The sequence below is a fragment of the Argentina silus genome (assembly GCF_951799395.1).
Source record: "Argentina silus genome assembly, chromosome: 8".
Lineage (NCBI taxonomy): Eukaryota > Metazoa > Chordata > Actinopteri > Argentiniformes > Argentinidae > Argentina > Argentina silus.
Window position 1 is genome coordinate 16,880,537 of NC_139662.1, and position 13,037 is coordinate 16,893,573.

Here is a 13,037-nt window from a genome sequence, read left to right on the forward strand (position 1 = left end):
GTCTGCCAGTTACAAATCGAAATTCAATTGCTCTCTACTATTGTTGGTTATTTGCCCAAGATATATAGGCCTATCACTATGGTAGCCTATCTATGTTAGTTGCAGCCAGAGTAGCTCTGGTTGCAGCTATCCTCTTTATTCTATTATCATAGCATTGTAATAATAATAATAATAATAATATAACTTTGTATTGTTATTCATTTACAATTGTATCAAATTGTATTTGTAATATTGTATTGCATTGTAATGCAGTAACTTCTGTAATGCAGTATTTCAGCATTGCTAATAATTGTTGAGTCCATGGTACAAGATGACCAATGAAACATACTGGTCGGTGGTGTTCCTCCTCAGACCTCCAGATGTATTGTAGATAATTCAGGTCTCATCTTGAGGAGTAACATGTTTATCATCATACATTTCGGAGACTAAGAAATCCATATTTGTTCACAGAGAGAATTTATTCAGAAGCTGATAATCCCACCAGTTGCAAAATAAGTTTTTAACTCTTTGGAAGTGACACACAAGTGGCTGTCGAAAAAACATTACTACAACATCAGGTAATTGAGTTCAGGAAGCTAACCCCTAAGAAGATACAATAAGACATTTTTAGTAAACAGATATGACATTGTTCCCTTTCACTTATAAATGTTGTGGCGAGCTGACAGCTTCAGTCATCAAGGCTCAGTACTCTTCACCCGCTTCATCACCTTCAGAGTCTGGGTTCATATTGCCCAACTCCTCATAATCCTTCTCCAGACAAGCCAGGTCCTCTCTGGCCTCAGAGAACTCTCCCTCCTCCATGCCCTCACCCACATACCAGTGTACAAAGGCACGTTTGGCATACATGAGGTCAAACTTGTGGTCCAAACGGGCCCAGGCCTCAGCGATAGCAGTGGTGTTGCTAAGCATGCACACAGCCCTCTGGACTTTGGCTAGGTCTCCTCCAGGGACAGCAGTCGGTGGCTGATAGTTGATGCCGACCTGTTGAAGCAGAAAAAGATGACCCTTTAAGCAGAGTAGAGATAGGCTGGCGTGCTTTATATTGTGACAAAACTGTTTTCGTAAAAAAGGGCTATACAAATAAATGTGATCGATCGATTGAAGTCACAGTACAGACCATAATTTTGACAGCAATCATGTTTTTACCTTGAAACCAGTGGGGCACCAGTCCACAAACTGGATGGAACGTTTGGTCTTGATATTTTGAATGGCAGCATTCACATCTTTGGGAACAACATCACCACGGTACAGCATACAGCAGGCCATGTACTTGCCGTGACGAGGGTCACATTTTACCATTTGATTAGCTGGCTCAAAGCAAGCGGTGGTGATCTCAAGGACAGTCAGTTGCTCATGGTAGGCCTTTTCAGCAGAGATGATGGGTGCATAGGTGACTAGGGGGAAATGAATACGCGGGAAGGGGACTAAATTGGTCTGGAACTCTGTGAGATCGACATTTAAGGCGCCGTCAAAACGTAGGGAGGCAGTGATGGAGGAAACGATCTGAGCAATCAATCTATTGAGGTTAGCGTAGGATGGACGATCGATGTCCATGTTGCGGCGGCAGATGTCATATATGGCCTCATTGTCCACCATGAAGGCACAATCAGAGTGATCCAGGGTGGTGTGGGTGGTCAGGATAGAGTTGTAAGGCTCCACAACAGCTGTGGACACCTGAGGGGCTGGGTAGATGGCAAACTCCAGTTTGGATTTCTTTCCATAGTCAACAGACAGGCGTTCCATCAGCAGAGAGGTGAAGCCAGAGCCAGTGCCCCCTCCAAAGCTATGGAAGATGAGGAATCCTTGCAGTCCTGTGCACTGGTCAGCCTGAAGACAAGAAAAAAACTATTTAAGGACACTACTTACTCTATTGAGACCTACTGTAAATCATTCCTTTGATTTTATGACTATTATCAGGTGTTCAAATACGGTTACCATTTTACGAACACGTTCCAGAACCCCGTCAATGATCTCTTTCCCGACGGTGTAGTGTCCACGAGCATAGTTATTGGCTGCATCCTCCTTACCAGAGATGAGCTGCTCAGGATGGAAGAGCTGCCTATACTTTCCAGTCCTGATCTCATCTGACAAAAAACAACCATTCGTCAATTTATATAGGGCAGCAATAAAATGACAATCAATGGAAATCCAAGCTAGTTCTGTTTTTTTTATGTGTACAATAGCACTTAGTTAGAGTCACTACTATGATTGATGAACACTTTTAAATATGTTTTTAGGGCATTTCTGCTTTATTGGGATAGAGACAGTAGAGATTTGACAGGAAGGATGGGAGAGAGGAGGGATGACATGCAGGATATGTTGATGGCCGGAATCAAACCAGGGACCTTGCGATGATATGGTATACGCCTTAGTGTGCTATGCCACTGAACGCCCGATGAACACTCTTACCCGTAACACTTGCTTGGCTGCATCCCTGCCTCATGGAACGTCAAGTTCATTATCTATCTGTTGAACAGTGCCTCTGTCCTCCTCAGGTTGGATCACTATTCTACAACACTACCACACTAACAGCGAGCCAGGCTCGCAAACACAGACCTTTGTACACGCTTTCCAGAGCCACTCTCACCAGAGAAAGTGTCTAAGAAGTCATCACAGCCACCAAGGGTATTGTCGCTTGGATACCATGCTCTAGGCAGTACAGCTCCCTGCATGCATTGCCAATTTGCCCTCCTGTGGCCCACGTGGACGGAGATGCACTGACATTTCATGTAATTACACATGAAACATGTAGGGTAAGGAGGGGGTAGACGAAAACAAAAAGTTAAAAAAAATATTAGTTGCTTACCCACTACCGTTGGTTCTAGGTCAACAAATATAGCCCTGGGAACATGGCGGCCAGAACTTCCAGTGTTGAAAAAGGTGTTGAACGGATCTGAGCGGGAATTAGATGCCGGCCCTTCTGGCCCTTCCTGGAACACACCGTCAGGCTCCACGCCGTGCTCCAGGCAGAACAGCTCCCAGCAGGCATTACCCGTCTGAACACCAGCCTGCCCCACGTGGACGGAGATACACTCTCGCTGTGGACCAAATACAACAGCAGATCCTAAACCAAATTCTGGTCAAAGGAAGTTGCCGTGCAAGGACCTAACCACATGCGACATTTTTCTCATTGCTGTTGCGTGAGCATCCATGAACACCATTTACAAACAGGATAGTCCTGAAAGCCCAAATTTCAGTGTCACATTTCAAAGAGAGGGGTTCATGCGGTTAACTGGCTAGGCTCTCGTCTCAACATGCCGAGATTTTATGATTTTCTTTTGGCACTGGATCCCAGAAGGAAAGGATTCTAGTTCACACAAGGCCTCTGATCCACTGACATTAGAAAAGGAGGTGGTATTAATGTAATATCACTATGCTAAAGAGTAATACAATAAACATAAAAACATAATCCTGACGTTTACAGCTTAATAGTATGATAGCACAATATAGACTTTGGAATGAGAAGGTTTAATAGGCTTACTACTTTGCACTGGAATGAGAGGGCTTGGTAGGCTGATAGTGAGGAATGAGAAAGCAGATGGCCTTGAAACAGTTTGGACTCATTGGCCCCACAATGCTGCAATTCGGTATGTACAGTAGGCAACTCAAAATGTATTTTAGAACCAAATGGTGTGTAGGACATTTTTATCACACACGACCCCTTTATAAATATAGTCGGTCATGTTTAACAATAGAATTTGCCATATGAAAAGGTTAGAAAGTTCATGAAAGTTGTGCACTGGCATGTGACTAACCCAACCAGCTGCATCGGCCATCCCCCATTACTAAAACCTATCCACTTTCTCACCCAAGGCTCGACACATTCCTCAAATGTTTGTCTTGCGGAACTCAAATACAGTTCCCGCCTTTCACAATCATACTTTCTAAAAAGAGCCTTATTCAGAGGTATCGACGTACTTTGAATTCACTGAATTAAATTGGGAAATGACGACATGTCGGCCACAATGCGTGATTTAAATCACACATTCCAAGCTGTCTTTATTCAGTAACTCTTTTTGTCATTGCAAAATTACATAAAACCAACTGCTAAATGAGACTTCAAAGTAAAGTCAAATATTCAGAAGAAAGCAAATAAAGCATATGGTCTGACGAGTTTTGGATTTCATTTTCAAATGTAAAGTCACTGTAAATGGACACTTACCATTTTTCTCTCAAAGGTTCGACAGCTGGAAAGAAGTTAGAAGTTTTAGGAAAATAATTTTCAGCAATTTTGCCGGAAATTGTGTTTTGTTTCAGCCCTGTCGACTCGGACGAGTTACGTGTCTTCGCCAACACAGCAATGTAATGCACTGCGCTACAGTTATGCGAGGGGAGTTTTTATAACTTTTTGCTGAGGGAGCGTCGGTTGGTTGGAGCACACCGCCCTGTATCCGCGTAGTGCGCACTACTGGGGTACCTTGGACTCCCCTCGAATATAATTGAATCCCATGGTTATTATTAGATTACATTTAAAAATTTAAAATTAAATGTATTTAAGTACAACTACAAAGTTGTATAACACTTCTGACTTATTTTCACACATGGTTCAAAGTTCATTTGAAGGATAGGCAGAAGGTGCAGAACAGAGTTGCTGGAAATTGAAATGGAAGGTCTCAGGACTCAGGACCAATAAAGGATATATCACTACACTACTACAATGCCATAAAACAATAACTGACCGCAAATTAAAAAGGTGTAAATTATCATCACATAATGTTTATTCACTTTCAAGTTACATCACGGAAGAACTCAAGACTATGTACCTGCCCTTATCTTATCAATGGAACATGTCTCAAGTCTTCTTGTGTGTCCAAACAAATCCATTGAGCACAAATGCATGCACCATAGCTACCCATGAAAACTCCTTTTGGCTCTTTTGTTTCAGCAGTGTTCTTCAGCGGTGTCAAAACCACTGGGCACATTGCAGGGAACGAATAGATTTGTACAGGATGACATACAAAGGACATAAGAGCAAATAACCATATTTTCAACCATTCAAACAAACCTATATGTTGCTTTAAATAAGATTAATCTCAAAATAGTGTTGATAAATTAAAAAACAATGACAGTCGGGTAATAAAACATTTTTTCCCTCCAAACAATTAGGTCTTGAAAAGCACTTTATACAGAATTACAAAAACTACAAACAGTTTGCTGATGATTGAAAATCTGGCAAATGCTTATCAGTGATCATACTTGATGGCATGACAACAATCATTACAGTCCTAATGAGAGGCAACATGGATGGTCTGTTTAAATGTGAGCCACAAGGGCATAAGGCATACAGCAGCAGCAGCAGCTGGAGTTTGTTTTTCTGCTCCATAGTTACTTTACAGAAGTAGAAATATATTGCACTTTAAAGACAAATCGAAACTATAATCTCACAGGTAACCACGGCAACAAACACCACCAAAGAGAGTCAGTCATGCGTAAGTGGTTAGGGGTTACTTGGTAGCCACATCCCAATGATAGGAAGTCTAAAACAAACTCGTCTTGGTTGTGCAAACCCTATCCAATGGGAAGGGGATATTTTTCAGGTGTGAAAGTCTGAATAAGTTGCAATCAAAATAGTGTTCAGAGAGGACATATTGTACTCTGGTCTCCCAACTGACACCTCTGTTCGTTACTCCCTAGTAGTGGCAGATAAACGTCAGGCTCAAGACTAGCTTCCTGTCCACCACTCCACCTGACTCCTCCCCAGGTTGATGGTAAAGGTGATCACTTCTCTCGGAGGACACACACCCCTGCGTCGCAGCGCTGTGTTGCCATGGAGGTGACAACCTCCCAGCTGTCAATAACTGGGTCGTAACACTCGATACTGCTGAGGAGGGAGTTTCCGTCGTACCTGGAAAGGGGGTGTAAGAGAGAGCATGGGGTCACTGAGATTCAAACATCTTCTGGATGTGTTCAATCACTGATTTGGCACATTCCAATACTCAAAAGACTGGTCCATGAGGGGAGGATTGCATTATATCAAATTAACATATAAAAACGTCATCAAAACGTGTAAAATATTTTATGGTTGCATATTTTTTTCTTTTCAAAATCAATACATAATTTATCAGTTAGATACTGAGGCATGTGGGTTGGATGTTAATGACTTACCCAGCTACAGCGTATAGTCTTCCACGGAGGACAGTGGCTCCTACATAACAGCGGGGAGTGGTCATAGTGGCCACCGTGGTCCAATAGTCTGTTCTTATGTTATAAACCTCCACTGAGTCCAGGTGTGCGGTTCCATCAAAGCCGCCCACCACATAGATGTGGTCATTCAGCAAGGCTACGCCAGCCCCTGCAACAGACATCAGGCCCCTCAGACATACTGCCAAGAACCAACCTGTCAAGATGATACACTACATACAGTTCTACTGTCACACAGCAGTTTAGAGTAGTCACCTGAGCGTTTGGTGGCCATGGGGGTGACATTCGTCCAGTGCCCTGTGTGGGGGTCATACCGCTCCACTGAATTGAGTATATTCAACCCGTCGTACCCGCCTGCAAACAAATGACACTGATCTTTTAAGACAGAGAAAGAGGGAGGGAGCTAAAATCTCCTAAAATGACATTCCAAACCATATTCCAATGGTATTCCAAACCCTATTCCAATGATATTCCAAACCATATTCCAAACCATATTCCAATGACATTCCAAACCATATTCCAATGATATTCCAAACTGAATCATTTGTACTCACCTAGACAATATATGAGTCCACTGGCCACCACCAGCCCGGCCCCTTCCCTGGCTGTCTGCATGTCCCCCAGCATACTCCACTGGTCAATGTTGGGGTCATATCGCTCCATGCTGGTGTGACGGCGGCTACCATCAAAGCCTCCAGCAACATAGATCATGTCTGTGGGCATAAAATGCAAAAAAAGTTTTGCTCAGAAATGTTTTTTGATCATCTCAATTAGAAAACACTTACAGGGGCTTTGTAACACCTGAGGACAGTCAAACTCACTTCAGTGCAATTTTGTTTTTGGAAGCCCCTATTGAGATGCAAGCTGTCAATCAGAGAAGATCCTCTACCTCCGAGTGTTGTGGCCCCGGCTAAGCCACGCCGAACATTCATGGTGGCAACGGTGTACCAGACACCATCCTCGTCCGCCGTGTAGTCCAAGCATTCCACCGAGCTAAGCCTCGATCGACCGTCGTAGCCCCCGATCACGTACACTCGGTCGTTGAGGGACACCGTGGCCACGTAACGTCTCTTCCGCGCGATGTTCTGTAAGGATGTGTGCTCGGGGTAAGTAAACTTAACCAAGATCAGAAAAGAGGTCCAACAATGCGCCATTTTGAAATAAGTCTCAACTTACAGGTAAGAAGCTCCACTCCTGAGTTTTAGGATCGTACTTCTCAACGATATCTATGGGGGACTGTTGACTGCCGAATCCTCCAATAACAAGCAGGACCTCTTTGGCACCTTTAACCAAGAACAAGTGAGTGAGTCTCAGTAAACGTGAGTCACCTTTTCACATCAACAACATGATGGCCACTCCCTGTGGTCCTCTGTGGTTCAGTTGGTAAAGCATGGCACTACCGACGCTTAGGTTGGGGGTTCAATTCCTGCTGGGACCATATATACTAAAAAATGTATGCACTCACTGCAACGTAAGTCCCTTTGGATAAAAGTGTCAGCTAAATGGCATATATTATTGTTATTATTATATATCACTCCCCACCCAGCTTGTGCTTTGTACGACCTTATTGTCAGGACAACTGCCTGGACTATGTCCATAGAAGTTTTAAGCAATTCTGCACTTTACAACGTACACTTTTAATTATTTAGTTGTATTTTGTGTGTTGTATTGTAAGTCACAGAAGCTGAATGCGAACAATAAAATGACAATGAAGCTTTGAACACCCAGGAAGATTGTACCTAATCTGGCTTGGGTGCGTGGTCCTTGCATCTCGCTCCTCAGCTCTGGTCTTAGGTGGAATTTCTTGGCCTCATCCACAAGGTCTCGACAAGGAAGACTGCATCGAATGAGGGGCTGGAACATGTCACAACATATACATACTTTGGTGAAAGCACTAACATGTAAAATAGCTCAAAAGTTAATCCTCTGCTCGAAGCTTGATGTATTATCTTAAACACACACCCATTATGGGGGAGGTCTGGCTATGCGCAGAAAAACTGCCAACGTGTGTCGTGTGTGGCCTCTCACCTCAGTGTCAATGACATCTGTGATGTACCGCGGTGTGAGCAAAGGCAATCGCACAAACTCCAGCATGTCTGATAGATATGGTTCCCTCTCTTTCCTGTTGTGTTTGACCCAATTTAACACAGCCTCGAACACAGGCTCCTCAGAGTCCACCTGCAAACACACAGAAACATGTACTGTACAGTATTCCTGGCCTGAGAACAGAACATGATTGAAAAAGGAGTGTTGATCCCCAAGTACAGCTATATGCTCAAAGGCACAAATGTTCGCACTGACTTCTCAAAATGACAGATTGTTTCATAACAATTACTGTACTTAGAGGAAGTGTTGCCTCCGATTTAAATGCATGGCTACATGAGAAAACTAGAGAAAAAAAAAGTGACAGGAAAATCCTTTGATGAATTGGTGATCTATAAATCAACACCACATGAATATAATTATGTTTTCACAAAGCAAGTCACGCGGTTAAAGACAGGAATTTCCAGAGCACAAAGGCATACTTAAATCAGATTCCCTTCTCCTTAATTTCTGAGTCAGCCAAATCTGCACGGGAGACACGCACTGGGGGGGGGGCATTAATTGAGATGACAACAGGTCTACGCTTGCAGCTTTCTTTTCTACCTCAGGTTTTTAAAAGACAATTTGAGACTTGTGATAAGTGTCCCCTCGACACATGTAAAGACCATTCTTCTGGTTAAGGTATTAACACACACTTTGATCTCAATTGTTACTTGCTGCAGGTCAGGAGATGCGTCTGAGGCAGGGTGATTGTGCTATATGATTCACATAGAAATTTAGACCTCTAATTAGTATACTTCAATGCCTTGCTGAAACATTAGGCATAGAAGTATTGGAAAGAGGAAGCATTTTGTGTTCTTTTAGCTCTATACTCCAACCGTTAGGATTTGAAATCAAACAATTACTATGAGGTTAGAGATTCTCAGCTTTAATTCAATGTTTTCTTTTTCACCATTTAGAAATTACAACCCTTTCTATATGTAGTCCACCTATTTCAGGGCACCAAAAGTATTGGAAAATTGGCTTGACAGTTGTTTCTGATTAGTCAGGTGTGTTCCGTCACATAATTTGTGCAGGCATAAGAGAGCTGTCAATGTCTAGTATTGATTCTAGGCTTTGCATTTGCCTTTGGAGTCTGTTAACATGAGGACCAAAGAGATGTCAATGAAAGTCATGGAAGCCATTACAAGGCTGAAATATCAGAAACATTGATAAGAAAAGTAGCCAAAACCTTGACTTACCAAAATCAACAGTTTGTAACATTACATAAGCAATCACAAACAGGCTGGTAGGCCAAGGAAGACTTCTACAGTGGATGACCGAAGAACGCTCACCATAATTAAGAAAAAAACCTAAACTGTCCCACAAATTAGGAACACTCCTGGAGGTAGGCGTGAATATGTCAGAGACTACCATGCGCAGAATATGTCACCAACCGAATTACAGAGGCTTCACTGCAAGGTGCAAACCACTAGTTATCCTCAAAAAGGATGGTCAGGTTACAGTTTGCTAAAAAGCCTGCAGAGATTTGGAAAACGGTCTTGTGGACAGATAAGACACATTTTCATGTACCAGAGTGATTGCAAGAGGAAAGTTGGGAGTAAAAAGGATCTGCCCAAGATTTACAGCATACCACCTCATCTGTGAAATGTGGTGGAGGGGGTGCTATGATGGCTAACTTGTCTTAATTGATGATATTACTGCTGACAACAGCAGCAGAATGTATTCCTCGTACAGAAACGTCTTGTCTGCTTGAGTACAAGCAAATGCATCCAAATTCATTGGATGGCGCTTCATCATACAATAAGACAATGACCCCAAACATACCGCCATAGTGACTAGGGAGTTTTTCAGTTCTTGACTAGCCAAGTCAATCGTCAGATTCAAATCCAATTGAACATGCATTTAATTTCCTGATAAGAGTTTAGGCAAAAAAAGACCTCAAAACAAACAACAACTGAAGATGGCTGCTGTACAGGCCTGGCAGAGCATCACCAAAGAATATACCAGGGCTCTCTCCAAAGAATGTTAGAGTGGCGCTGCGCCATGTTGTGAACTTGCCAGCGCCACTATGTAAACATTTCAAGGCAAATTAAACTATATATTTAGTAATATAGAATAAATATCTTCGATCGCTAATGACAATGTTGTTAAACAAAAACGAAAGCGTTATGACGTTCCTCAGTGAATTCAGCGTTTTAGCTGTGTTTTTGCGCATTTTTACATGAATGAACGTGAGAATTTTGATAATGCAATCCAGCGCCACGCTGTTAAAAAATCCTGGGGAGAACCCCGATATACCCAGCAGCGTCTGGTGGGGTGAATGGGTCGCAGACTTCATGCAAAGGTTTGTCGACCAAATATTAAACACGAGTGCATTATTTGGACATGATATGATTTTGGAGCCCTGAGGAGTATGTTTGACCCCATAGCAATTGTTTGATTTCTAATCCAAACTGTTGGAGCGTAGAGCTAAAAGAAGAACAAATGCTTCCTCTTTCCAAGGGCACTGTACACTAGACAACACTGAGCATTGAACAAGAGCTTTTGTCAATAATTTTGTAATACTGCACCTTCTTTCAAAACAATAGTTCAGTTTTCAATTGTTGATCAATTTGGGATAAATTCATGTCCTATATGAAATATGTTGTGACTAGTTATAGCACTAACACACTGCACATGGAAGCACAACATCTAACCAGGTCCAACTTTTGCCTACCTGGATTTCATCACATTTCACAAGCTTTTCAACCTCTGACTGGCTGAGCAGCATGAACTCCTCGTGTTGCACCACCTCAGGGAAGTGCTTCTGGGAGAAGAGCTCAGCGGCCTGCATCAGTTCAAGGCAATTGTGCGTCTCAGCAAAGTCCCGGATACCAAGACAGTTGGAGGGATCAAGCTGACTATCCAGAAAGTCACAACATGCCCTTTTTACTCCTGCGGTACACAAAGAGACACACATACACAAACACGTATCATATATAATGGTTAGCATAGCATCATCCATAACAAGCATGACACATCTTGGTGTAAGCAAGAGTTCTCATCTTAAGCTAGTGCTATGGCCAAGTCCTCTGAAGATGTTATAGCATATAAAGATCTGGTACGACCAGACTATTTTCTGTTTACCTTTGAGCTGCAACAAACAAGCAGCAGGAAGAAGTTCTTGTACATTCTCCACTGTGACCAGCACTGTCTCTGTGTACACAAAGTCCAGCAGGATCTCCATGGTGGTCGCAGTGAGCCCCTGGATGTCCACAAAGGATTTCCCCTTCTCTGACAGCTGCAAAAGAAACAACAGCAATACACATCAAGTGAAATGGCTAGAGGAGAAACTAAATTTACCCCTGGCAAAATGTTTTACCCCTGTCATACTGGTTCGTAGCTTTGGATTATAGTCAGCTTTGTTAGTAAAAGGTAATGCTCACCTGGTGATTCTTAGAGAGGCAATAACGTTAAAGGAGAGATAAGCTAGGGTCAACTGAGCTGCAGAGAAATTATTGGACTATTTCTGAAATGTACCTTGATGACTTTACTTTGTTGATAATATTTTTTTGTGGCATAAGATTCATGTTATGATCCTACTTTTGTTGTACTGCCGTTTTCAAAGAGGTCAATATTTGACAATCCTCTTTGTTGTTTGGGCAAACAATCTGGACACTCAAAGTGCTCCCTTGAAAGTGTGTCTTTCAATGACTTCCTTTGTCTTGTGCTCACAGTTACCTCGCTGGTGAACATGGCACAGAAGTAGTCACTGCAGGCAGCCAGGACAATGCGGTGAGCAGGGAAGTCGGTATTATCAACCCTCAAAGTGATGTCACATAGTGTGTTGCTCTTACGAAGTGCATTCATGGCGTTGAGGATGGATTTGGCATGGGAGTTCGTCATGATGTCCTTGGGAGCCATGGTGCTTGACAGGGTGCCTCTGGCTGCCCTATAAACCTCACAAATCTCAACGACGTACTGCAATATCTGGAAAAGAATGAAAAAGATTAGTTTTGATATGGTCCGAAGGAGGCAAAGTGCATAGGATACTATAAGTAACAAGCTAGATCATTCTGCTCCCAGAACTAATATATATATATATATATATATATATATATATATATATATATATGCCATTTAGCTGAAGCTTTTATCCAAAGCGACTTACATTGCAGTGAGTGCATACATTTCAGTATACAGAGAGGTGACTCAAAACTCGAGTGAAAGACCTTCAACATGGCCTATTCAAATTCATTTGGACAGCAGAACACAACACTGCCTATTATATAAACCACTGTGAAGGAGCATAATTAATAGTTTGGGAGGAGGATAGCATGACCAAAAGGTGGTCACCTTTGAGCAAAGGTGAATTTCTAGCTAGCCAGCTAACTTTCTCAAATTATGGCTTGAGCTAGTCTCGATTTTATTTTCAGATTTCAAATATTCATATGATATAGGCAAAATGTTCAAAATGTGAACGGCTTCCAAATAAGCACCAACAATGACAGCATAGAAGGCAATAAAACTACCCACCACTAAACCAGCTATGACGGCTAGCTAGCGAGCCAAAAGAGCTAGCTGGCTAGCAACAGACGTCCCTGTATTTTGAAGTCACAGCGGTGGATGCCAAAGGTAGTCCATGGTCTCCGGCAGCGGCAGGCGGTGCAGCTGGGCCCTCTCTTGGAATCGTTAGGGACAATGTGATCTTTTTGTCGAGAAGATAATTAACCCAGAATCGTATTGTCTATTTCATGGATGGAGGATAGCTCGCTTGGTAAATCTGCAGGGTATCGTAGCATCAGTGACAGCTGTGACAAAAACAATGCGTCATATTACGTGCGCGCACCTTGAGTTTAATGCAACTATAT

At 42.5% G+C, this 13,037-nt stretch overlaps 2 protein-coding genes across 3 annotated transcripts; both read right to left on the minus strand.

Moving 5' to 3' along the window:
* Nucleotides 1–439: 439 nt before the first annotated feature.
* Nucleotides 440–4,300, minus strand: tuba5 (tubulin alpha 5). The gene is made up of 5 exons (XM_083675568.1): nt 4,163–4,300; nt 2,807–3,038; nt 1,936–2,084; nt 1,147–1,827; nt 440–981 (listed from the first exon to the last, which is right to left on the minus strand). Exons 1-5 carry the CDS (start codon nt 4,163–4,165, stop codon nt 682–684), a joined length of 1,365 nt encoding a protein of 454 aa, XP_083531694.1. The 5' UTR covers nt 4,166–4,300; the 3' UTR covers nt 440–681.
* Nucleotides 4,301–4,707: 407 nt separating this feature from the next.
* klhl12 (kelch-like family member 12) lies at nt 4,708–12,969 on the minus strand. 2 transcript variants are annotated; one of them, XM_083674941.1, is made up of 12 exons: nt 12,703–12,969; nt 11,908–12,156; nt 11,314–11,467; nt 10,904–11,121; nt 8,170–8,319; nt 7,881–7,995; nt 7,318–7,424; nt 7,031–7,226; nt 6,696–6,854; nt 6,397–6,495; nt 6,106–6,292; nt 4,708–5,845 (listed from the first exon to the last, which is right to left on the minus strand). In XM_083674941.1, the coding sequence occupies exons 2-12, from the start codon at nt 12,088–12,090 to the stop codon at nt 5,719–5,721; spliced, it is 1,695 nt and encodes a 564-aa protein (XP_083531067.1). In that variant the 5' UTR covers nt 12,091–12,156; nt 12,703–12,969; the 3' UTR covers nt 4,708–5,718. The 2 variants fall into 2 exon arrangements, with proteins under 2 accessions (XP_083531067.1, XP_083531068.1); XM_083674942.1 differs by lacking the exon at nt 12,703–12,969 and having other exon boundaries at nt 12,024–12,116.
* Between the last annotated feature and the right edge of the window lie 68 nt (nt 12,970–13,037).